General features: G+C 42.8%; 2 protein-coding genes across 5 annotated transcripts in view; both read left to right on the top strand.

The window, feature by feature from the left end:
- The window catches only part of AP1G1 (adaptor related protein complex 1 subunit gamma 1), a 43,762-nt gene extending 33,850 nt beyond the window's left edge, over nt 1-9,912 (top strand). For all 4 annotated transcript variants that reach the window (XM_035566197.2, XM_050713141.1, XM_050713142.1 and 1 more), the window contains exons 16-23: nt 420-547; nt 1,164-1,268; nt 3,489-3,630; nt 4,099-4,225; nt 4,710-4,805; nt 5,029-5,189; nt 6,163-6,261; nt 8,667-9,912. In XM_035566197.2, coding sequence (XP_035422090.1) covers nt 420-547; nt 1,164-1,268; nt 3,489-3,630; nt 4,099-4,225; nt 4,710-4,805; nt 5,029-5,189; nt 6,163-6,261; nt 8,667-8,768 — 960 coding nt within the window. In that variant the 3' untranslated portion in view covers nt 8,769-9,912. The remainder of the gene's footprint in view (nt 1-419; nt 548-1,163; nt 1,269-3,488; nt 3,631-4,098; nt 4,226-4,709; nt 4,806-5,028; nt 5,190-6,162; nt 6,262-8,666) is intronic.
- Nucleotides 9,913-12,485: 2,573 nt separating this feature from the next.
- The window catches only part of PHLPP2 (PH domain and leucine rich repeat protein phosphatase 2), a 32,283-nt gene continuing 19,608 nt past the window's right edge, over nt 12,486-25,160 (top strand). Inside the window, 5 exon segments of the mRNA XM_035566221.2 lie at nt 12,486-12,510; nt 13,620-13,894; nt 13,897-14,073; nt 14,466-14,710; nt 24,204-24,337. Coding sequence (XP_035422114.1) covers nt 12,486-12,510; nt 13,620-13,894; nt 13,897-14,073; nt 14,466-14,710; nt 24,204-24,337 — 856 coding nt within the window.

Genomic DNA, 25,160 nt, shown 5'->3' with positions numbered 1-25,160 from the left:
TACTTATTAATGGTGTCTGTGATGGACCCTTGGTAGGGAACTCGTTTTCATGCTACAGGCATGGGCAATATAAACATAGCCAGCTTTGTCTCTGAGGAGCATAGCTACACTGGGCAGAGCAGTGTGCTTTTGGTGCGCATCTAGCTTGCACAGTATCTGCCAGGGTTTTAGCTGTGTATTTTGGTGATAAACCTTTTCAATATGTGGAACAGGAATTTTATTTTAAAACTGTAGTATCATAAGATATTCATCTGGATACATCTGTTTCATACATTGTGCATATATGCTGTGGGTTCACAGAGTTACTGAGGAGATAGGAAACACCTGTTAAGCAAGAAACAAGTTTTTTAAAGTATACTCTGAAAGGTTTGCTGCAAAGCTTCTGTCTGACTCGGCCTAAACTTTTTGTACCTTTTCAGGTAACAGAAGATGAAGTTCTTGATATTTTAGAAAGCATTCTGATATCTAATATGTCTGCATCTGTTACACGAGGCTATGCTCTCACTGCCATCATGAAGCTTTCCACAAGATTCACCTGCACTGTCAAGTGAGTTCTTATTGGTGTTGTTCTGCACAGGGTTTTGTTGCACATATGCTGGCATCAGTTGTCTTCAGTAGAAGTATTCCTTGGACATGTTCTACTTCCATGGTTAAGAGTCTTTTTACTGGCTTTAACAGACCTCCTTTGCTTGCAGTCTGGAAGTCTTCCACTAATTTGTGCTGTTTTATCTGTTTGTGGATGTGTCTACTGTGTGGGGACTTTGAGTCATGTTACTCTTGCATGAAAATTCATTAATGTGAAAGAAAGCCCTTTAAGTGGACTGTTCTTTCCAGTTCCTTTTTTTTTTCCTGATGGAGAGAAAAATAGCCTTGTTTCCTACTGATGGCTTGACTGTGAGTTGTTGAGTTTTGGTATGATATATCTTGTGGTGGTGTATTAATTACCTGTTGACTATGTTGGGGAGGGACAGCAACACTTCAAAAACTGAAGTTGCGTAGGTACTCCAAGAAAACAGCAGTGACTACTGCTTCAAATCACTTATACAGGACAGCCGTTGAGCAGGGTGTCAAATAATGTCTTCTGGATGACACATGCTAATTCCTTGCTCACTGTTGCGAATTCCATAGTGTGTCGTTTTGTGTTTTTTTGCCTCTCCCCACAGTCGCATTAAGAAGGTAGTTTCCATTTATGGCAGCAGCATTGATGTGGAGCTACAGCAGCGGGCAGTGGAATATAATGCACTTTTCAAAAAATATGATCACATGAGGTAAGTGTTAATGAGTTTTAGTGTTTGAAAAGGCTAATAATCTGCTCTGATCTTCTGCATAGTACATAGAGCTTTGTTTTGTGATCCTGGTAGGAGTATAGAGAAGCTATAATTCCTCGCTGATCTCTATAGGATTATTGAGTGATTTAAGAACATAGCATATCTCGGGAGATTGTTCTGAGATCAGTCTTTCCGTACCAAAATACTTGACCTGCTCTGAGCTTGGACTTGGTTAATGTTCACTTTTAAGTGTTGAATATTAAAATTGCTTTCTAAGTGAGTGACTGCAGATAGCTTTTACCATACTACCATTACCAATCATTAGTTTCAAATTGATTTTAAAGTGCCTTTAGAATAAACATGCAGATATCCATTGCCCTTTTCTCCTAAGCAGTGCTCTGAAATTGAGGTAATTCTGAAAATGCTTTTCAGTTTTTCACAACATCTTTTTAATTTACTGTTTTCTTGTATTATCTGTTTAAAATCTCAAGTTCTGCCTGAAAAGTCATACTTTTCTCTACACCACTCAGCATCCTTGTTTTACAATTCTTGAGCATGTTGATTTCCTTGTATGTTATCACTGAGAGTTTCCCATTCATCATAGTTTTACTCAAGTGGTTGTTTTTTTGAGATAGTTCAAACCACTCTTTGTTGCAATAACTAAAGCTGTAATTCTTCATGGAATAGTTGTTAATCTGCTATGTGCGACAAATTATTGTTGATACATAGGAGCACTGTACTGGCTATTCCATGAAGAATGTAAGATTGAAGATCTGGGAGTTAACTTCATCCATCCTTGAAGACTTTCCATAAGATGTCATTTAGATTAAATGCTACTTTGAAAATAGGTCTGATCTTTATTGTTTGACTGATTTGGAAGCATCAGAACTGCCGTGTTCTAGTGTGGTGGAAAAAGGTAGCTTTTAGAGTTGGATGGAGGAGTATCCATTCTCAAATGTAGATAGGAACAGAGGAAAAAATGGGTGCCACTGGACTAAATATTCCATGAGTTTATAGGGGCTTCCAAACCTTGTTTCAAAGGCTTTTCACAATCAGTTTTTTTCATAGGTACTATCCTATCCTCTGTGTGTAGGACACAACATCCATATGATTTCCTCTTATCTCTTCCCATGGGATTTGTGCAGCAACTAAGATTGTGCTCTTGGAAGAGTCATGTTAGTGAGCTGCCTAGGCCTTCACATGAGGCATTATGAATGTGTTAGGAAGAAATCTAATATGAGAGCCTTTTGATCTGAGGTAACCACTGCAGATAACAATATCTGGAGATCAGCTGGCTTTTGATCCAATAGCAGAGTATGGTGTTCATAGTTTCGGGAAGCTTTGTGCTTCAGAAAAATGTGTGAACTTCACTCAGTTTTATAAGAGAGCATTAGTGTTTCCCCCCCTGCACACACACACATTCTAGTGTTCATTATAGTGTAAAGGTCAGTGTTTAATAGTTTCTGCTCATTAAAATTTTGTTCGTGGTCAAAAATTTGGCCCATTGTTGGAATCATTGGCACTGGGACATTTTTTCAGCCCAAAAGATGCATAGACAGTGGGACTTGCTCATTTCATGCAGGCTTTGTGACTTGATCCTCAAAGGTAATGACCTTTCTTGTATTATAGACCAGTTTTCCGTGTGACTTTCGTTGCTACTTAGTTTTGATGTCAGGATTCTGTGTCCTGTGCCTCTTCTCCTTCAGTTTCTGTATCCGTTCAGGAGGGTTCACTTGAGGACTGAACTTAAGTCTTTTGAGACTTGAACTTGGCTAAACGAGAGCATGGTGGTTTGCTTTTCCAGCTTTACCTGTTCTGAGTGGTTAACCCTCTTGCAAAGATAAGTCAGTCAGCTGACCTTTTGACTCAATTGGATACGGAACAGAAGAGTCAAATGTCCTGTGTCTGCAGTCGATCCACCATTGCTCAGTTGTTTAATCTTTGGCTCGTTATCCTAGCCCCATAATTAAAACTGTGTCTAGTGCTAGCAGAAAACAGGAGGCAGGAGGGTTTGTTTGGTTTTCAGCTGACAGCTAATGTGTTTACAGTGGCACAGAATGTCAGGAATTATTTCCAACCACCTCAAGATATCATGTAGTCTTACAGTGCCCCGACAGCAGAAAAGGCAGGTCGTCCTGTGTATATCTTCTCTTGAACGTTTGAGTGTTTGAATTGGGATCCAGGAAGATGGCACAGTGTAACTATGTCAGCTTCTTTCAGGCCAGCCCTGCTTGAGAGAATGCCGGTAATGGAGAAAGTCACCACAAATGGCCCTACTGAGATTGTACAGACCAATGGAGAGACAGAGCCAGCGGTACTGGAAACCAAACCTCCACCTTCTGGATTGCAGCCTGGTAGCCAGGTAATGGAAACTGATCTAGGATAAGTTTCCACTGCCTGTCAGACCACAGTACTAGCCACTGCTCTTTCAACAGTAAGCTGAGACCATCTCCCTCCCTGTTCCTGCCTCTTTGCTAGTTCTGGCCTGGTGATGAATCTCGTCACAACTCAGTTCTCATGGTTCTAGTGCCAAGAACAAATGTGTGGAAGAGGTTATTGTGGGGAGTGCAAGAGCACAGTGGGGTAAAGCCATATATATATATACCCCAACCTGTCTTAGTGTCCATGAACTCCATCCTTCACTAATCACTGTGGCCCCAAGAGCATGGAAGCTAGATTTCTCACAGGGCTTGGGACCTTATCCAAACTAAGAACCTCTCCGATCAGTCGGTAGCTCTTGTCTTTAATCTGAGAGCAAGTGGAATCCGTTGCATTTGTAAGGGAAAGTAGCAGAAAGATGAATATGTAACTATTTTATTTTTTTCATTAGGCAAATGATTTGTTGGACTTGTTGGGGGGAAGTGATATAACACCTGTAATCCCCACTGTACCTACAAGCAAGCCAGCCTCTGCTGGTGGGGAGCTCCTTGACCTACTGGGAGACCTCAACCTAACAGGTAAGCAAGTTGTATCTCTTGAAAGTCTACATCCCCAGTCCTGGGGTGGGATGTCAGGATAATTGCTGAAGGTGCAAAGGCTGGTTAGTTCATCACTCTAAGTCTCTGTCTTCATGATTATTCTTGTCAGGATCCATATTTGTATATAGATGGGAATCAGGGAATAATGTCACAGGTTGACTCTTAATGATTAGATGGTGGAACTCGTGGTTGTTTTTTTTTTTACATTCCCACCTGGGAAGGGTGTGAGCCTTTCCAGTGAGGATAAGAAGACGTGAGAAATTATTCTATTTGAATGCCTGCTAGCTCAAGAGGAGCCAGTCTTCACTGGGTAAAAGCAGAGAAGGAGCAAATAACATAAATAACTACTTGTAGAGCCTCTTATATAGAAATATGATATGCATCAGTTGAGAACTTGGAGAAGGAGTAATTACTCTTCATTTTGTGACAGCTAAATTTAGTATTCTTCCAACATTTCTTGTAGGTTCTCCGGTACCTGCCCCTGCACCCCAGATACCACAGCCTCCATTCCTGCTTGATGGACTGCCATCACAGCCTCTCTTCAATGATATTGCTGCAGGTTAGGGGCATGTAAATCCTTAGCTGAAGGTTCCACGGCAGAAGAGGAAGCTAGGAATAGAAACAAAGATTTCATTGTGAAGTGTAACAAAGACACTGGAGGAGGAGGGGGGGTGTTAAATCTTCAGAAGAGTTTGTGTCTGGGTGTAATGGAAATGAATTCTGTGATGCTGAGAATGGTCTCAAGATTCTGCAAGTCTCCTGATTATTTTTTTTTTTTTCAGGAATCCCGTCAATTACTGCATACAACAAGAATGGCCTGAAGATTGACTTCACCTTTGAGAGGTCAAACACCAACCCCAGTGTCACTGTAATCACGATACAGGCCTCCAACAGCACAGAACTGGATATGACAGATTTTGTTTTCCAAGCTGCAGTACCAAAGGTAGAACCACTTAGGGCAACTACGTAAACAGGTAGAGGGCCAGCTGCAAGCACTTCCTGAACTCTACTTCCATGTAGATAGAAACATGCAGCATGGTTTAAAAAAAATAAAAAAATAAAAATTTAAAAGCCGAGTTACTAATAGGTTCTCCTAGTGCTCAGTTTGGTCATCTCCTTTCTAGTCTGAAACTAAGGGTTATAAATGGAGTGGAATATGGGTTTCTGTCAGATTAGATTATATCAGCTTGGATAAAATCATCTTTTAAAATCTTTTAAAATCATCATTTTCTAGGAAGATTGCTAAACCACACCCAGGAAAATGTTGGGTCAATAAAAAAGATCAAAACTAATCTTTCCCTTTATTCTTAGTTTCTAAGAAATGTACCACGTTCTTTGCAGTTATGAATACATGAAAACAATCCTTTGAAGCTGTTAGCTGCTTATAAAAGTTGAAATGAGTTCCCATATAGCAATTAGTAACTATCTTCCTACAAGCAGTGAAATGTCTGTCCTTGGATTTAGCTGCAGCCCAAAATGCAGGAGACAAAAACTGCCTAGTTTGTAGTAGAGCAGACCATTTAAGCAGGCTATAATTGAAATGTCCAAGTTTGGGAAAATGCATCCATTTTGGGGAATTTCAGTTCTGGGAATTAATAATGTTCTAACTTTAGTTTGGGTAAGTTTTATTCCTGCCATAGGCAGGCATTAGAGAGAGTGGGCCTCCTGAAGTTAGAAATGTGCTGAACAGCCTCAGCTGTTCCTCTTGAGTGTCATGCTTGAAACAGTGCATCACTGTTGATCTTGATACACTGCAGTAAGTCCTCATCCCCTAATATTCGTGCCACCTGGATCTTCTTTATGTAGAAAGCAGGTGGGCCAGCATTTTGTTCTTTACAGATAGGGAATTGAAGAACTGATGACTTGACTTGACTTATTTGATTAAGCATCAGCTTTTCTCTTTGGCCTTTCTTCAGACATTCCAGCTGCAGCTCCTGTCTCCCAGCAGCAGTGTCATCCCTGCATTTAACTCGGGGACCATCACACAGGTCATTAAAGTCCTGAATCCACAAAAGGTGAGTGATTCTGAGAACAGTTAAAGACCTTGTCATGGAGTTGTGCATTTAGTTGTCTGGTTAGGCTGCGTTTCCGATAAGGTAGGGAATGATGAGTTGTAATGACAATGATTTTGGTTAGGGTTAGGAAAAAGTTAGGAAAAAGTCAGAGGGCTGTGGACACAGGTTTGACATATTTGGTTATACTTTTAAAACAGACTCAGTGCTTTGCTATTCTTTTGACTTTGTGGATGTCTTTTGCATCAGCGTGGTTGTTAAACAAGTTTGTGGATAGTTTCTCTAGAGGAGCAGAACCTGGTGTTTGTGTTGTAAAAATGAAGTCTGAAAGGCAAGCATCTTGCCGTATAAATATATTTAACATTCCTTCTTGCTGTCTGCAGGGGCACTTCTTGAATGAAGTCTGTTACACAAAAAAATTGTTTGACCCAAATTTTTTTTTCAAAAATTGTCTGTTTTATCGAGTGGCCTCATTTAATAGGTGATGAGTGTATTTTCAAATGGTTGAGAGGGAAAGTCTTCAGCTGTGATTAAACATAATTCCGTTTGTCCTACAGTCTTCAGAGAGAGGCTTCCAAGACTGGGAGAAAACAGACTTGGGAGGGAGGGGTGTGGCCCACGGGTCCTCCTTAAGAGGCTTTGCAAGTATTCAGATGGCATCAGAAAGAAGAGTTTGTTTTTTTTAAAAAATCATCCTTTGTGGGACACCCTTGAGATCTTCCTGCTGTATACATTTTTTTAACACTTATGTACTGCTCTAGATGTTAAGTATTATTGCTAGACTGTCTAAGTTTAAAAAAAAAAAAAAATAGCCAAAGATTTCACTGAAATGACTGTCTTCTAGTGCACAGTTTTTATGGTTCCCATGGTCTCCCCTCATTTTTATTTAGCAGCATGCTCCCCTCTGCCTGTAGTTAAGCACAAGGGTAATTAGAGTAATGATTCTGTCTCATAAATCTGATATGAATTTCCATGTGTCTGAATCTCAGTAGTGCTAGAGATCACATGAAAGGTATTTTCTGAACTTGGAAGGTTTTCGGAGCTTTCCTCTAGTGACAGAAGTCACAATACATCCATCTCAGATGGGCCGCACAAGCTTGAAATACGCTTTTTTGCTGAAACATAAGAACTCGTGTGAATACTTGAGAATACAGAGATGTAAGCTAGTATTTCACTGCCCTCTGCACAGTTTCCTAACTCTTCCACATCAGGCATTCATGCGTCTCTTACTGTCCTATGTACCTGAAGTCAGTAGCAATGTCTAGCTTTGCAAGAATCCTGTCCACAAGATGGTGTAAGTTACCTCGAATATTCTGAGGGAAACAACCTGAGTTTTATTATTTAGGAGGTAGCTGTTTGTCTTCTCAGTGTTGTTTAAAAAAAAAAAAGTCTGTTCACCTTGAAATGGACAGCCATTATGCTGCATTGCCTAATAGTGAAGATGGGGAGAGTTGTAATAAGCGGGGTGAAAGACCGGCAGGTCTTCGAATGTAACTCTTCAGGGTGGATGACCGTGATTATACTCTTACAGTGGAATGGCCAGTTACCTAGAACAGTACCAAATAAATTGATACTGATTATATTGGTCTATTGGTATAAAGCTGGTGTTTATTAATGATCATTTCCTTTATCCTGAGGCTGGTTGGAGCGGTTTTTATCCTCCTTTCCTCCCTCTGCTATTCTTTTTGCATATTTCACTGTAGGCTTTGTTTGGTATGGATAAAAGAGCCGGAAAAAGCCAACTTCTTGCTTTTCTTTTTAGGGTTTTTGGCAAACTATTTTTTGTAGTTGTGAGGAGAACAAAGAACCTGGCTGGAGCTCTGGCCTTTTATTAAAGGCTGCCTAGTATCTGGATGACAGCCAAACAACTTCTGAGCTGTTCCATCATTTACCCACAGCAGGAAGAAATGTTCTTAGAGATGCTTTCTCTAGTCTTTCTTAGACTGTTTCATCCAGTGCTACTGACCTATGTAATACTTGAAGTTTCCAGACCGTTTCTCTGAGTGAACAGCTAGCATGGGGAATGATACCTCTCCTTGTGCAGTGCAGCAGAGTCCAGGTCTGTCTCCTGCTTTCTTGTGTTGTTAATTGAGACTGTAAGACAGTTACTGTTGTGTTTAAGGACCTCAGTGTTTGTGAGAGCAGGGCCAGTGCAGTGAGAGACATGGGTGGAAGGTGTGCTACAATCTTTCTGAGAAAACTTGTACCTGATCTGAGAACTACAGTGAACAAGAAACATCCTACTAGATTAAGCATTTATATGAAGTGTCATAGCCTACCCAGCACATCTTTCCATCAAGCTTTTGTTGGCTGTGTTTTGTCTTCACAGGGGATGTGGGATGGGGAGCTAGAGCTGGGGAGATTTGCTGACCTTTAATGAAGACCTAATTTTTTTTTTTCTCTTGTAGCAACAACTACGTATGCGGATCAAGTTGACATATAATCACAAGGGCTCAGCAATGCAGGATCTAGCAGAAGTCAACAACTTCCCCCCTCAGTCTTGGCAGTGAGCCTCTGGCACCATTCTTATTTTCTCCCCACCCAATCAAAAGAACTCTGGGAAGAAGGTTGTGATCCTTGGCAATCCCCCAAACTGCACCATGGGCATGGGGAACAGATGAGACCTGCTGATGAGGAGGAATTTTCCTGAAGTGATTGCTGACTTTGAAGCATATCTGTTAAGACTAATCTCCTCTCCTCCGCTGATGAGGCTGGTGGCTTGTGGAGGCTACTCTGCACTCCCTCACACATGCATTCACAGCCAGAAGCAACATTCCCTCCTTCCCTTCCCTGTCCCTCCCCCCTCACCCCAGAAACACAGCCTGGTTGGAAGAGAAGTCTGGAATTTCTTGCAGGGAAGCTCTGTCTCTGCAGCAAGTGAACAGCTGCCCCTTCTTTCTGCTGTCTTTTTTTCCCCTGGGGAGGGCAAGGTGTGTTTTTGTTCATTACTAGCTGGATTATCTTCAGGCACTTTCATCTGGGGCTCAGAATGGAGACCTGGAGAATGTTAGGGTAACCTGCCTTGTTCTTCTTGTATCCCCTGTGTCTGAAGGGGCTGGAGGCTTTTTATGGCCTATTCAGTGCATTACTTTTACACACACCTCTCAGTTATGTGATACATACTAAGAGCAAGTCAGGCCTTGGACTTCATCTGCAAACCTGGGACAGTGCAGGAAAAGAGGTGCCAGTGAAAGCTGATAAAATTGCTTTGGTGCTGTACTTGGAAATGAAGACCTTACACTTGAATTTTCTTTCTTTCCATCAGTGGCTGCAACCATGCAGATTCACATTCTTCTGTAGCTTCCCCAGAAAGTGTGGTGATGTCAGAGAGATGCAGAGATCCAAGGAACAGCTGGTTTTCTACCATGGTTAATTTCAAAGCTTTTTGACCCATTAGTTGTGGTTTATGGGTAGAAAAGATGTATTCAATTTTGTGGATCAGTCTTTGAGCAAAGGTCCTATTGCCTGCTGGGAGACTCATCAGAGACTATGCTGCAGAGTTGTTCTTCCCAGTTATTCCAGACCTTCTCCCCAGATTAATTTCCAGAGCCTGTTGTAGACCCCCTGGATTCCATTTGATTTACTTCTGACTGGGATATTTGTGTTGTATCTGTAACATTGGCACTGAAATAAAGACCATGCGGTTTAAAGAGACCTTCTCCCATTTTGTTACTTAATTGATCCTCGTAGTTGGCTCCTTGCTCCCCTTCCAGAGAAATCTGTGTTAGTTCAGGTTCAGACTGAAAGGAACTTAACTTTTTTTGAATGAAAGCCTTTTTTTTTTTTTGAGTATTTGGAACCAAAGATGTGAGGTCCAGTACTCTTCTAAGCTTAAAGAAAGATGTATTCAGTTATGTTTCCTAGTGTAAACTGTTGTTGAGGTAGTAAGAGTTCTATGAATTCTAATGGAGGCAATGTATAGGATGTAAGGCACAGTGTGACAAAACTATTCAGGTGTTCAGCACACTCTGGGGATGAAGAGGGAATGATAGGTCTTCATTAGTATGCTAGTAAGTTGAAGGTACCCTGGCTTCCAACCACAAAGCTTTCTTAAAAGAAACAGGTGGCAGGCACATCTGCTTGATTTTCTGTTACAGGGCTTTAAACATGATGATCATTCAGTGCTCTGACAGCAAGCTTAAACCCAGCCCTTTGTGTCTGCAAAAGTAATAACACTAGGTTCCAGTCCTTGCCAGAAATATCAGAGGAGTGATTCACGGTACACTTACGGAAAATTAAAGACCTATTCTGCCGTTGAATCTGTAGTGGGAGGCCAAGAAAGGTTGTTCAGTCTGTTTTGGTTTTAACCACGGTAGGTAATATGATGTAGGACTGACTGTGTCTCTGACTTTTGTTGGTATGTGGAATGAGTTTAGTTTCTCTTGGAAGGCATTTTTGCTGCCTTAATAGGAAGACTGGTTTGGGCCTTTGGTTTAGCAAAAAGTTTTGTTCTACTGAAAGAGGCACCACCATAGGTTTATAAAATCTAGCAAGAATGATGTATGATTTCCTTAAAATTGATTGAAGGTTGTGGCAGGGTCTTGGGCTGAGCTATCAGTGCAAAGATAGTACTTTGCTTCTAGCTGAAGCATCATGAAACAGGCAATCTTGTAGGAAATGGTTGAATCGATACCCTTTTTTGGGTGCTGAGCATTTACTTCTGCTTTTATTGCACTTGTGACTGTTCAACACCTGACTGGCTCAAACTCCTTAGTGTGCAATGCTGAACATGTTCAATGTAGGCTCTAGTGAGCTTTGAGGATGTCCCAGGTAGCAAACTAATAGAAAGTCTTTACCTTAGTTTCTGAAAGCCCCATGAGCTCTCCCGTTCTCAGAATTGTACAAGGGTCACTTGTACTGAAAGTTGGTACACCTCAATTTCCATTCCTTTTTACTGAGAAGAGCACTGCTGCAGGAAAATTAGATGGAGAGAAGGACATAAGTGGTCTCTCACCTGGCCAGTTTGTCACAGCATAACTGAGAACAACTTATCTTGTCCCTCTTAGACTTGTTTTCTGTCCTTTAGAACAGATGGATTTTGTTGTTGGTCTTTGGTAAGCTTTTAGGGTAAATTCCTTCTCAGTTCTTGTATCCTTCAGCTGCCTTTGCACAGAAGTGTTTGTGTTTTGGAGAATATGCTGTCATATTTCTGAGTCAAGCTCAAGGAGGTGGTGCATGTACCTGGAAGGCATTCTTCTTGAATACATCCCTCGGCTATGAAGTACTCCATTATAGCAGCTGAACATTCCTGTTGTTCTCAGTACTCTCTTCCTTCCCTTTCCTAAGGGATGGAAGGAAGTATGGATATACCCCAGAAAGAAGGCCAGGTTTCACAGGTTTCTCTATCTGCAATACATGATATCATTGCTTGCTCCTTGACCCTAGATGCACCTCTTAACCTCCATGCCGTTGCTTTTTCTTACTGGACAGTACTCAACTGCCTCATAAAGCACTCTGAGGGCAGTGAGCCCTTTTTTCACCAGTGGAATGCAACAGTTCTTGTAGGTCTGGTCAACAGTTTCCTTATTTCAATATAAGGGGAATATAAAGGGAGCAAGATATAGATTTCATGGCTAATTTTACTAATATTCGCATTACAGACTTCAGAGCTGGGAGCGTTTGAATGTCTGTTTCTGTTGTTGTTTTTCTTCAAGTGAATGTATTTTGAGCCAAGAAAGGACAGACGGAATAGTGGCCGTAATGGGCCTGAAGGGAGAGAAGACGTGGGAAAGTCCCAAGGTTTAACTCAATCCACTTTTTGATGGGATAAAATATGGCCTTGAACAACTTTTTGAAGCAATAGCAGTGAGGGAGCTGCCACCTACACAGTACCTTGGATATTTAACTCAGAAGATGCTGAAACAGATGGGAAAAGTGACTTAGTCCTTTCCCTTGGGCTGGTACTGGCTGCAAGATGGAGCGGCAAAGATGGCTTTTTTAGACCTGCTGGTTGTGCTTTCTATATGTTCATTTTCAACGTGGGGGCTGTGAGGGAAGGAGCTGCTGGACTGCTTCCCTCTAAACTTTCACTCTGTTCCTGTATATTACTTTTCCTTTCCTGATGCTGTAATTTACATTTTTCATAGAGCCCCATCCCACCTCTTTGATAGCATAAAACAAAACAAACAAACAAACACCACAACCCCCCACCAAACTAAAAATAAAAACATGCCATTTAAGCAGGGAGCCTGGTGGCATTCTAACTTCTGCAGACCTATTTTTGAGATATGAAAAATTTAAATAAATGCTTAGGTGAGTGAGGAGCATAATGGATGTAAACACTTACATGGGATGCATTAGACGTCTGCTGTGTGTATTGTCTTTTGGTTGAAACAAATTATGACATGACTAATAAAATGAGTCAATATTCCATGATTTAAAACTGTGCCTTGTTGCTTTTTGCAAGTACAGTGGGACAGGCTTCATTGATTTTTGTTTGGCCATGATGAGGTCAGATGATGTGAAATAATCAAGGGTAGAGTTTAAAAAGCTTTCAGGAAATTTTGGAGAGTAAAATGAGCGTAGACAACTATAAAAATTCTTAAACTGTTCCAGGTGAAATAGCCTGAAAGAGTTTTTCAACTACCATCAGCAATATCTGTCCAGGTGTGATGAGATCTGAACCTAAGAACTTATTTTTTCCCCGGTGCCTGCAGCTTGCCTTTGGCATTAATTATGATTCCCTTACTGATGAAGAAGTCCTCTTTTGTACTCCATGTACCTTGGAGAGACAAGGATTGTTGTAATCTCATTATCCATTAAAGTAATAAACCAGCATTCTATAAGGTTCCTCCTTGTGTTTTCTAGTCACAGGAGCATTTATTAAATACCGTGTTTTCTAACACAACCGCATTTTTCCTCAGCATTCTCCTCTGTAGTGCCAGGTATAGATGCGTACTGGGGAGCACACCTAACCTTCCTGGTAAGGTAGGCTGTCGGTCAGTTCCTTGTTTCTAGACAGCAGAGCTCCCCAGCTACTCCCGAGACTTCAGAACTTAGTCAGTTTGTGCCGCAGCAGTAGCGCCGTGGCTGTAGTCAGCGGTTCTGGCGCAGGGCAGCCTCTCGTTCCTCGCGGCGGCAGCGGTGACTCGGTGATGCCCTCCGAGGGGGCCGCGTGCCGAGAGCAGATCCGCAGCGCTGCGAGCAGAGCGCTCGGGCAGCCCGGGAGCGCAGGGAGCTTAAAGGAGGCGTAACACAGCGGGCGTTTAGCGCGGCGCTGAGCCCGACGGTGGGAACTTGGAAAGCGTGCCCGCGGCGAGCTCTGAAATAGCAGCAGGAACGGGCGCGGCGCGGAGCCGGTGCCGGTGCCGCGGGCAGAAGCGCGCTGGAGCTCGGCACTGCCGGCGCTCACCGGGCCGCAGGCTGCTCCGAGCGGCGGGAGGGCGGCGGGGCGCGGGGATCCGAGCCGAGCGCTTCCAAGGGGCAGCCGCCGCTGAAGGCGCGTCGGGGGCCGGGCGGGCAGCGCAGCCGCTGCGGAGCGGCCCCGGCTCGGCCACTGAGCAGCGCCCCCGAGGCCGCCCGGGCCCAGGGCAGCGGCGAGACGCGGGCAGCCCGGCCCGGCCCCGCGCCGCCGCTGAGGCCGCGCCCGCCGGCGGCGGAAGGCCGCGCGCTTCCGGGGCGGGGCCTGCGCGGAGCGGGGCTGGGGCCGCCGTCGCCGTCCGAGGTCTCGGCGTCCGGCGGGCCATGGGGGAGGCCGGCACGGGGCCCGTGCCCAAGGAGGGGCCGGAGCCCGAGGAGGACGAGGCGGCGGCGGCGGGCGGGGGCGGCGCGCGGGGGGGCCGCGCTGGGCCCCGCGGTGGCATCCGGGTGCTGAAGGTGAGGAGGGGGCCGGCGCCGGGCCTGCGCCGCGCGGGGGCCGCCCCGTTCCGCCGGCCCTTCCCGGCAGCTCGGCGGGCCGGGGCCGCGGGGGTAGCGCCGCGCCGCGCCCGGGGCGATGCCCGCCTCGACCTTGCCGCGGCTGTCGGGACGGGGTCGGCGGCCCCTCCGTGGCCGGGGCCCGCGGGGCGCCGAAGCTCCCGGGGCGGGGGCCCGGCGGTGCGGGAGCGGCGGGCCCGGCCGGGCCTGGCCGTGCCGCCCGGGTGCGGGGGGTGCCGAGGAGCCTGGCCGCGGGGGGAGGTCGGCTCGGAGCGGCCGGCTGCCGCCGCTGGGCACGGGGGGAGGCCGGGCGCCGCTTCGGAGGCGGCTGCTGACGCCGCGTTTCCTTGCAGAGAAACGTAAAGCGCAACGGGACCAGGAGCTGCTTGAACAGGACTCGGTTTGGCTCCCGCGAGAGGGACTGGCTGAGGGAGGATGCTGGACGAGGCTGCGTGTACGTTTATGGAAGAGATTCCGCGTCTTGTGCTTCCTCTGACTTGCGCCTGGTCCTCTGTACGGTGGACACCCCCGCCTCCGAGATATGTGATGGAGAAGAGAGAAGAAACCTTTTCTTGCAACTTCACGGAGACCTGGTCAGGTGAGGGCCGAGAGAGGATAGATTTGTATCGAGAAACGTTTGCTTTAGTCTTGAAGGGCCCTCTTCTCTGTGTACCTGCGTACACTAGTAGTATAAATGCAGGACAGAGGTGATAGGTGTCAGACACAGCCTTGAGTAACATAATTCATAAAAACAAAGTAGTAGTGAGCCGCTTACATCTCTCTTAGTCAAGCCATAGGTGTTTTAGCTGGGAGGGTTTGGCGGCTGCTCCAACCAGAAACATGACTTCATTTTGTAGGTACAGGTTACGTTTGTGTGCTCCTTCTTTATGTTCTGTTTTAGGGACGCTTTGGTATTAAGAAAACTTAAGCAGTTTAGGAGGCTGTGCACAGTTATTCTGAGCCAGTGAAACACGTAAAGTACTTTAACAGTCACTCATGTAGGATTTACACATTAGTCTTTGTGTGTGTGTGTGTTTTTTTCATAAGAGTTCCCAGGTACATAACTATTAAAGATAGGCACAAATGTAGCACAGTAAACATTATATAGAGAAGGTGTGGGCCTAGTATCACACATTATATGCCCACAGTCGATTGAGGCTGAAAACAGACAGCTCAGGGCTTAAGGTGCATGGACTTTATGCTGAGTGTATTATGAACTCTAGGTTTACAAGCTCCCATTAGGTTTCTTAGGATTTAGACTTAGCAGTGATTCTTTTGGACTTAACTTTTGTTTATAAAGTTGCAGTTCCTCTTCCAAGGGAAAAAAAAAATAGCACTGTAGTCTTCGTATTGAAGACTAAGCAATAGAGACATTATGAGCCAAACAGTAGTAGTAGCCGGCTTTTTGATAGCGAAATTAAAGTCTTAAGTTGTGCATGTCCAAAGTTTAAAACCACGTAGTGTAGGTTTGATTGAGTTGAGGGCAGGAGTGCTAGTGATAAGAGATGTAGAGAATAGGATGGGGGATAGGGGCCTATGAGAAAGCTGGGGAGGGACTCTTTATCAGGGATTGTAGAGATAAGACAAGGGGTAACGATTTTAAATTGAAAAAGGGTAGGTTTAGGGTAGGCATAAATTCATCGCGATGAGGGTGGAGAAACACTGGCACAGGCTGCTCAGAGAAGCTGTGGATGCCCCATCCCTGGCAGTGCCTAAGGCCAGGCTGGATGGGGCTGGGGGAAGCCTGGGCTGGTGGGAGGGGTCCCTGCCCATGGCGGGGGGGACGGGGGGACACAGGGGGGCTTTAAGGATGGGCTTCCAACCCAAACCATTCTTTGAGTCTATGACACTGTTAAAAAGGACACTTGAAAAAAGTTATTTGGACCTTTTTGCTTTGCTCAGCCTGGTTTTTAGGAACTAGGGAAAGGTTAGTTATAAATGTGGTATGAGGATATGCAGACACTTCATTGTAGTCATGGAGGCAGCTGAAAATTAATTGCTTGAAGTATTTATAAGGAAATTGTTTTGTTTTGTACTATAACAGTGAGCAAACTTCCAAACATTCAGAAAAAAAGACCTTTATTGCAGATCTCAAAGAAGACTAGGTAACTCTTGGAGGTTTGTTTAGAGAGGGATGTTTTGACTTTTTCGGGCTTTTGAAATGGCTTTTGTGTTTGAGTTCTTCTAAATTTATGTCTCTTCTCATGCTAGGTAGCAGTGCCTGTCTTTGATTTGTGTCAGGCTTTGCAATAGTTTGGTAAATTCATCCTGACAGGAGTTCTGGAAGCAAGTACCAAGTTGTAAATGTTTACTTCCCACTTGTTAATTTATTGCCTCTTGCTGTATCACGCACTTACTCAAGTTTTGTCTTTAATTTCTTGGAAAGCTCTTTATTACTGTATGTCTGTTGCCTTTGTAATTCGAGAGACGTCTTTGCCACAGAAGAGGTTCCTGAACTACTTACCGCTGGGGGGGGGGATGTTCTCAGAGTCATAGAATTGTTTAGGTTGGAAACAACTTTTAAGATCATTGAGTCCAACCATCCACCTAACACTGCAGCTCCACAGTTAAACCATGTCCCTGTGCGCCTCATCCACATGTCTCTTAAACACCTCCAGGGATGGCGACTCCACCACCACCCTGGGCAGCCTGTTGCAGTGCCTAACCACCCTTTCCATGAAGAAATTCTGTTCCCTGAAATGGGAGTTACTGGTATTGCTTCAGTAACCATCTCTGTTAGTAACAGGAAGCAGTCACAGACGGCACCTGCTTGCATTTCCACAGGAAGATGACAGAATGCTCAAGATATCCCCATGCCCTCTTGAGATAATCCTTGCCTTGAACAAAGTTTACTGACTACTTTAATAATGTGTTTGTGAGCACAGATTACTCAGTTAAGCATTGTTGTGGTTTAGCCCGGCTGGCAGCCAAACACCACACAGCCGTTCGCTCACCCTCCCTCCTCCCTCTCCGGGATGGGGGAGAGAAACGGGAAAGTGAAGCCTGTGAGTTGAGATAAAGACGGTTTATTAAGACAGGAAAAATAATAACAATAATAATAATAATAATAATAGTATTAATAGTAATAATGTGTACGAAATAAGTGATGCACAATGCAATTGCTCACCACCTGTTGACCGATGCCCAGCCTATCCTCGAGCAGCCGGCCCCCCCTCCACCCCGGCTAGCCACCACTATATATTGTTCAGCATGACGTCAGATGGTATGGAATACCCCTTTGGCCAGTTTGGGTCAGCTGTCCTGGGTCTGTCCCCTCCCAGCTCCTGCTGCATCCCTAGCCTGCTCGCTAGCAGGACAGAGCGAGAAGCTGAAAAGTCCTTGGCTTGGTGTAAGCACTGCTCTACAACAATTAAAACATCAGCATGTTATCAGCGCTCTTCTCATTCTAATCCAAAACATAGCACCCTGCCAGCTACTAGGAGGAAAATTAACTCTGTCCTAACTGAAACCAGGACAAGCATCCGTTTGCATTTTACCATTGATACAGTTGTCTCCTAAACAAAACAACTGAATTCCTCACCCTTTTAAGTATCAGTAGGTGACTTTCTCTCAAAACCAGAGAGTGGCAAAGGTTGATTTGGCACCTGACTCAGAAGACTGAACACAGACTGGTCAGTAAGTGGAAGAAAAACAGAAAACTTTTACACTTTAAATATTGTGGTGTCCTTGTGATATTTCTGCATTTCTCTTTTAAGTATGTGTACAGGGAAGTCGGTTTCTGTCAGAACATTCTTTTCTCCTCCATAGTGCGCTTCAAGAATCTTTAGAGATCTAGCTGGAATCTTTCTTTATGTTAGCATTCTTTCCTATTCAGAAATTATACCTTCCTGCAGAGGAGAGGATTAAATAAAAATAGCTTTATTACTTTTTTTTGGTATGCTTACCCCTCACAATAAAAATTTAAACTATGAAGATTTGAAAACTTGATTTTTGCTCATGAAGAAGGGCTGTATGTGAAACTTGCTGATTTTTTGTCTTTTCTCTTTCATTACTCGTCACACCTTCACTCAGTAGAGCTGCTTCTCTGACTTAGTGGAAGTGGCTAGTACCTGCTGTGTGATACTGATGTGGATAGAATGGGCTGTTTGTGTCAAATTGCAGCTGCTTTGACTGCCATGGTTTTCTCCATGTGTGTTAGTATTCAGTGTTTATTGCACAGTGTATGAGATGTTTTGCGCGTTTCTAATGTGCAATGCCAATTTAAGTTGCGTATCATGTTGCTTTTTTCTCAAAGGGAAAGCATACTTTTGTTTCTCAAGCTCTAACAATTGTGTTTAGAACCTGTTGGCCTTCGTTGTGTTAGTATAGAAATTTTGTATAGAAATTGCCATTACAGCCACTTGTTCCAAATACTTGTTTTGGTATTCTGTTTCCTGCTTTCCAGACTTTTGTTAGATTTTATAAGTAAATTACATGGCTCTTAACAAGAACGTGGACCAGTGATCCATTCAGTCAGGACACCAGAGTGTCCCCAAAGGTATTCAGATTGCTTTATATCCTGATTTGAATGTGGTCAGTAGGCAACGAGCTGTTTTGTTCATTGCTTTATTTGCAAAGCCCTTTGCTGGACCTGTGGGTGTTACCAGCAAATGTCTGGACTCTGTGCTGGTGCTCATTGGGCACGGGTACGGCGTATGGCTAGTGCCATAAGAACGACTGCCCTCATGCTTGTTGTGTCTCACCAAGCCACACTTCCTCCACTGAGGGGCAAGCCGTTTTATCCTGTGTGCACACAGCTTTTCAGGTATTGTTTTTCCTGTAATCTCGCATACTTCTGCCGGGTAATGAAATTGGAATAGCTTGTAGATTTTTGCAGACAACTTGAAGAATTCAGAAGGCTTAATTTCTTGGCAAGGCTCTTGCCTTTCAGTCAGTAGCGACCAAACTTAGAAGGTGCAGTAATGCTGCGTACATTTTTGACTGACTTTCAGATAGTTACGGTTTTATGTCGAGAGAGAGATGTTGGTATGGGGATTAGGCTTGAGTAGGTATTACTGCAAATATTCTTTTTGTACGTTTGTTTTTTTTAGAATATAAACAAAAATGAAGGTATTTCTGAAAGCATACCAGCTTGATTTATGTGGTCAAGAAGGAAAAGTAGGGTGTTTTTTTTTTTCAAACTAACATTTTGAAATCCTACAACATCCCTGCAGCAGTAATTCTTGCTGATGTGAAAGATGAAAAGAATAAAAGCAATGAAAAATCAGATCTTATCTTGAGAAGCGGCAAGTGTGCCAGGATAGAGTATCTTCCTTTTTCAAGATGGTAAACCACAGTACTGTACCTCAGAGTGTTGAGCACTGTAGAACTGTGATTTAATTTGAATATATTATTGTTTTATGAAAAGCGCTTATCCCTTTGCTGTATTAAGGTTCTTCCTGAATTCTGATGTGCAAGAATTATATTGTACAATACATGCTTCTAAAAACTTCAGTTTGTTCAGCAACCAAACTGTAGTGTTTGGGTGGATTTTTTTAATTTTTTCTTGGTGTAACAGTAGGAAATCTAGATGCAGACTACTTGAAATGTTCTTTTCATGAATGATATTCAAGCATTTATAGTTCCTAAGCCATAGGTCACATGCTGGAAAAGCTGCTTTCTGTCAAGCACAAGGCTTTAATAGCAGAAGAATTGGAATCTGAGAGTAGTCAAGGGACACTTCAGCTAGGTATTTGGAGATCCAGTCAAATCTGTCATATTCCTCTTGAATTCTGCAATTAAGGTTATAGAATACATCAGGATTTGGTGTGTTGAAAGTCTGAATTGTTTGGTGCAACCTATTATTTATTCCAGTTTCTAGTCCCTTGCCTGTTATAGGAGACAGATACACAGGTTTGTCATTTTCAAGAATACATTGGAAAGTTCTTTTTAAAGTTTGATGTCATGTTCGCTGCTGTTTCTGTAGCATAAAAATTAAGTGATAACTTAAACCTCAGGTACATACTTAGAGAGTGCTTTGCTCTCTAAGCTTCTGGATTTCAACTGAAGGTCCTGAAATAAGACTGAGAGCCTGTATTTGAATGGAAGAAATATGCAAAGAGAGAAGCATTGATAGCATTGCACTGTTTTGAACCAATCTCTTGTCCCATGTCCGTCTTGCAAAACAGGGAAAGAAAAAGCTTTTCATGAATCAGCTTTTCATGCTGATTGTACAAAGAGCTCTCTGCCTTAGCTGGGTTGGGATCTTTTTCCAGGAGTTCCAAAAATATAACCAGTATCTGAACGGCTGGCGGAGGTGCAGATGAATGCTGTAGATGGTACAGGTGAATGCTGTTGATGGTGCACTGCTTGAATTTCCATTCTTGACTGCAAACTGGAAGCTATTTTCCATTTTGTTTTGGAAATAGGATAGTATCTGAATAGCATAGGATCTGGTCCTTCCTTATAGGCTCCCCAAATTATTTCAAAAGACTTCTTATCCCACTGCAAATACAAAGTGGATGTCATCACGAAGAGTGAAGTCATTGCAATTACAGAAGCAAATTAATGTTTCTTTTTGATAGTGAGGCAATTTTCTATTCTGCTTCTAAAACGTGTGAAATGTTACCAAGTAACTTCAGTGTGGACTTGGGATTAAAATTTGAAGCTACTAAAGGTAAGCAACTAAACATGGACAGGCAGAAAACTGGGCGGAGAGGAACCTTAAGAAGTTCAGCAAAATGAAAAGCCAATTCCTGCACCTGAGGAGGAATAACCCCAGGCTCTAGTAAACGTTGGGATTGGCCTGCTGTGGAAAGCAGCTTTGTGGAGGAGGACCTGAATTTCCTAGTGGATACCAAGTTGAACATGAGCCAGCAATGTGCCTTCGTGGCAAAGAAGGCCAGCAGCATCCTGGGCTTCATCAGGAGAATTGTTGCCAGCAGTCTGAGGGAGGTCGTTCTTCCCCTCTGCTTGGAACTGTTGAGACCACACCTGGTGCGCTGGGTCCAGCGCTGAGCTTCCCAGTGCCAGGGAGGTGTGGACAGACTGGAGAGAGTCCATCAAAGAGCTGCTAAGATGAATAATGGATGAGCGCAACTCATTGTTCAGCTGAGATGAGACTTCAGCCTGGAGAAGGCTTGGGGGGATTTTGTCAATGTGTATAAATTCCTGGTGGGGCAAAAAATGAGAGAGAACCATGTTCTTTTCAGTGGTGCCCAATGACAGCAAAGGAGGCAATGGACACAAACTGAAACACAAGGACTTCATTTGAACGTTAGGAAACACATGGCATGCGTTGTTGACACACACCTGATGACATCTTGAATCTGAAATTGATGCCTGATTTTTTTCATATATAAATTTTGGAGTATACATATAAAATTGCTATCTGTCTCTGGCATTGCTTTTAGTCATATTGTAAGCTTCATGAAATCAGGATAATTTCTAATAATTAAAAATGACGACTGGTGACATTGGTAGGAACAGTGCTTTCAACTCCTTAATGCAGGCAATATTTGATAAACTAGATTTTAAATCCTACTTACTACAATGGAAGGAATAAGAACAGGCTTCTAAGCAAACCAGTTCTATTGATGAGTGATCCTTTTGGTAGATTTGGAGAGAGACATCAAGGTTTTCCTCCTTTGTTAAATAAAGCTTGTTTGTGGGTTGAAATTTCCCAATAATTTATGATTATACTTAGGGCTGAGTCGAGACTAAAGTTTGCAAAGCCTGATAGCAGTTTGTTGGTCAGGGGAAGCTCCGAGAGCTCATTTAAGAAGTGGGAGGAAGGGGGGCTATTTCATATACAGCATTTTGGATAACAAGTACATGTATTTCCATGTTTAAATATGTATATATATAAATTTACCCTAGTTAGGCTTAGCAAACATTGAGTGGTAGTAATTTATGAATCAGCTGCATGTCAACCCCATTGTTTTTTTAGGCTAGGAACTCTGTTGTTTTGGACCGTAACTGTGAGAGTAATCTTGCTTGAGTATCTGATCCAGAATTCCTGTGTGTGCAGTGGAAGAGTTGCAATGTATATGCTTGGAATACCTGAGGTCATTTAACTTCTTGAGGTGTGTCCTATTGGCTACAGAGGAAGTCTGGGTGATTATATGTTTATAAATGGTGCATGTTTTGTGAAATCAGTACTGCCTTAATAATGAGATGACACCTGCAAAGCTGTCAGTAATTGGAAATGCTAGAGAATAATCATTAAAAAGAATAAAAAATGTTTTTGTTCTTTAGCTGAGAAGCAGAAAGGTTTGGAGTATACAGTAATAAAACATTTCACGTTAGGACGTGCTGTATGAATGATGTATGCAAGTTAACAAAATTTAGAAGAAAATAGGTCTTACTGAACAAACTTGATGCTTTGAAATTTCAGTCATCGTCAAAAGCATTAGTCATTTGTCGCACTGCGTGATGTTCTGATATCATTGGTAGAAAAGCAGTGCACAGACCACTGAAACCCATTGGCTGATACCTTACAAATTAGAAATCGTTATTCAGTGTAAGGGTGTTTTTTTTTGAATGGAAGATTGGTGTATGAATAAAGAAAGGTAGATGTATGCTTTTCAGTTGCTCTGTTAATAATCCTTGGCAAAAAGGATGGTAAAAACTCAGGAAGGGGAGTGAGGGAGCGATGAATACTGCTACAGGTTGATCTAGGTGGTTTAACATACAGTATTCTGAGGGGCAGACTGCTTTTCTGTATCACTGGAGATATTTATGTAAAAGCCAAGTTTGCTAATTACTGAAGAGTAGAGGAAGGGGGCTGTAACTTGTAAAAAGTGCAGTTCAAGAGGACGTGTGGATTGAAGGGTATAAATGAATGTGCCGAACAGGTGAGAGCAGGTTTGATCCAGGAATATAAATACTGTTGAGTCTTTATGTTACCGAGCAGTCAGTGCATGGATACAGTGAACAGTCATAATGCTAGCACTTCCAGAATGTTGATAAGCTTCAAAACAAAACTTGAAGAGAAAGTTTGAAATGTCTTGTATTGTGATTTGCATGTACCTGCTTAAAGGATAGACAAGTAAAGGTCTAGTGGCCATCACCTGAAGTTAGGCACATATAGATTAGAAGTAAGGATAGTTTTTTTTAGTAAATAATGAAACTTATGTTAACTCCCATCTTAGATTTTCAGTGCTTAATCTTTTACACTAATACTTTAATATTTAAGTAGGAAATTCTTCATTCAGAGGGTGTTGAGGCACTGGAAAAGGCTGCCCAAAGAAGCTGTGGATGTCCCATCCCTGGAATTGTTCAAAACCAGGCCGGATGGGGCTTTGAGCAACGTGGTCTGGTGGGGGGCTGGAACTACGTGATCCTTAAGGTCCTTTCCAACCCAAACCATTCTCTATGTTTTTTTCTTCCTTAAAGTTAAACTTCTAATTTAGCCAGATTTTTTTTTTTTTGGAAAATAACTCGGTCTCTGGAAGAAGTGAGATGAGAGGATCAGAAAATGTCTTTTTTGTTTTGAATATATTAAACCTGATGTTTGGGGAGAAATTTTTTGTTTCCATTTAATCAGGTTAGCCCCTGAATCTTTTCTATGATCTGTTGCAGTTCTAAAAATGTCTTTTCTTTAAATGTACCATTTAAGTTAATTTGACAGAACATGAAAATCTTGCACTGATGAGCGCTAAAGAGAGTAGCAATTTTTTTTTTCTGTCTTATTAGAAGTCATTCTTCTGGAGGTTTCTCTTGTGCTTTGTTCCCAGCTGCATTTGGAACAGAAACTTAAGTACAGTTCTTTTAAATCTTTTAGTCATTATAAATAGGGTTTTTATTGTTATTTAGGGTCTGTTTTTTGCACAGTATTTCTGGTATTGTTTCTTGTCATTTTTTCCTCCTGGTACTCCTTAAATCATGGAAAGGAAACTATCACTGTGTGTTGTATGGCTTATACCTGTTGTTTTTCCTCTCCATTTCCCTTCTGCAATACAATTCTTCGAGTGCTGCAGTTCTTAATTGTCGCTTAAAAAGCAGGAAGCACGGACCCCATGTGTGTGTGCTTGCCAGACCTTTTGAGAGAAGCAGATCAACCAGTGTCAGTATTCCTTGCACTCTAGCTGCAATGAGACATATTTAATCTTGTTCAGGTTCTCAAACTACTTTCTTCTGTGTTTTGACAGGAGGCTGGAGCCCACAGAAAAACCCCTTCAGATTGTGTATGACTACTTGGCTGGGCTGGGTTTTGATGATCCTGTCAGAATGCAGGAAGAGGCAGCAAACTCTGATCTCAGCTGTATGATCCGCTTTTATAGTGGTAAGAACTTGTATGTGTTCACAGTGTCACTGTTCCCATGGCTTTAACTATGAGATGGAACCCAAAGTATCAGAAAGCATTTCTTAAAATAATGAGTTTTGAAAATTAGTAAAAAAAAAAAAAAAGGCAAAGTTTTTTTTTTTGTCGTTCTCTTGACCCTGTCTGTGGCTTGGAGAAAAGACAGCTCCATAGGAAGACACAGGATTACTGTGTTGCACATAGTTTTTTATGTCATAATGAACGTCTTAGAACTCCTAATGGGGTCAGAAACACTGCATTTCAGTCTAGGTATGCCATTTCTACTGCAGCCTGCCTGAATATTATATTTTCAAAGGGTGTATGGATATGGGTGAGGAAGGTCTTGGCCAAATACCTCCACAGCCTGTGAAAAAATGAGTGAGAGTGCCAGCTGGTTAATAAAAATGCAAGTTGCCATCAAAACCCCGGTGCATTTCATTGCAGAAGTGAGACTTCTGAGTGGCCTACTGAGTCAGTTTGGGCAGGATACCATGTGCATAAGGTGTGACAGAACAATAGTCATAGGCCAGTTGGTGCACAGTGCTAGCAGTCAGAAAATGAATTCGCTGGAGAGGAAAATAAAAGAAATAAGGGGGAAGGAAGTTAATAATTTTATTACTTTCAATGTTTTAGCTGCTTATTTTTGCATTTCAGAAAAAAGTCAAGAGGTTTTAATAGAAAGTTTCTTTTCCATCATGCAGCTGGGTAGCCTGACTAAGCTACTGGCCGTCATTTGATTGATCTATGTTTAAAAAAAAATGTCATAAGAAATCAGCTTCTCAACCCTTTTACCTGAGACAAATTC

Source organism: Cygnus atratus, chromosome 12 (genome assembly GCF_013377495.2).
Source record: "Cygnus atratus isolate AKBS03 ecotype Queensland, Australia chromosome 12, CAtr_DNAZoo_HiC_assembly, whole genome shotgun sequence".
Taxonomy (NCBI): domain Eukaryota; kingdom Metazoa; phylum Chordata; class Aves; order Anseriformes; family Anatidae; genus Cygnus; species Cygnus atratus.
The sequence above is the reverse complement of the archived record's forward strand: the minus strand, read 5'-3'. Positions and strand labels throughout refer to the sequence as shown.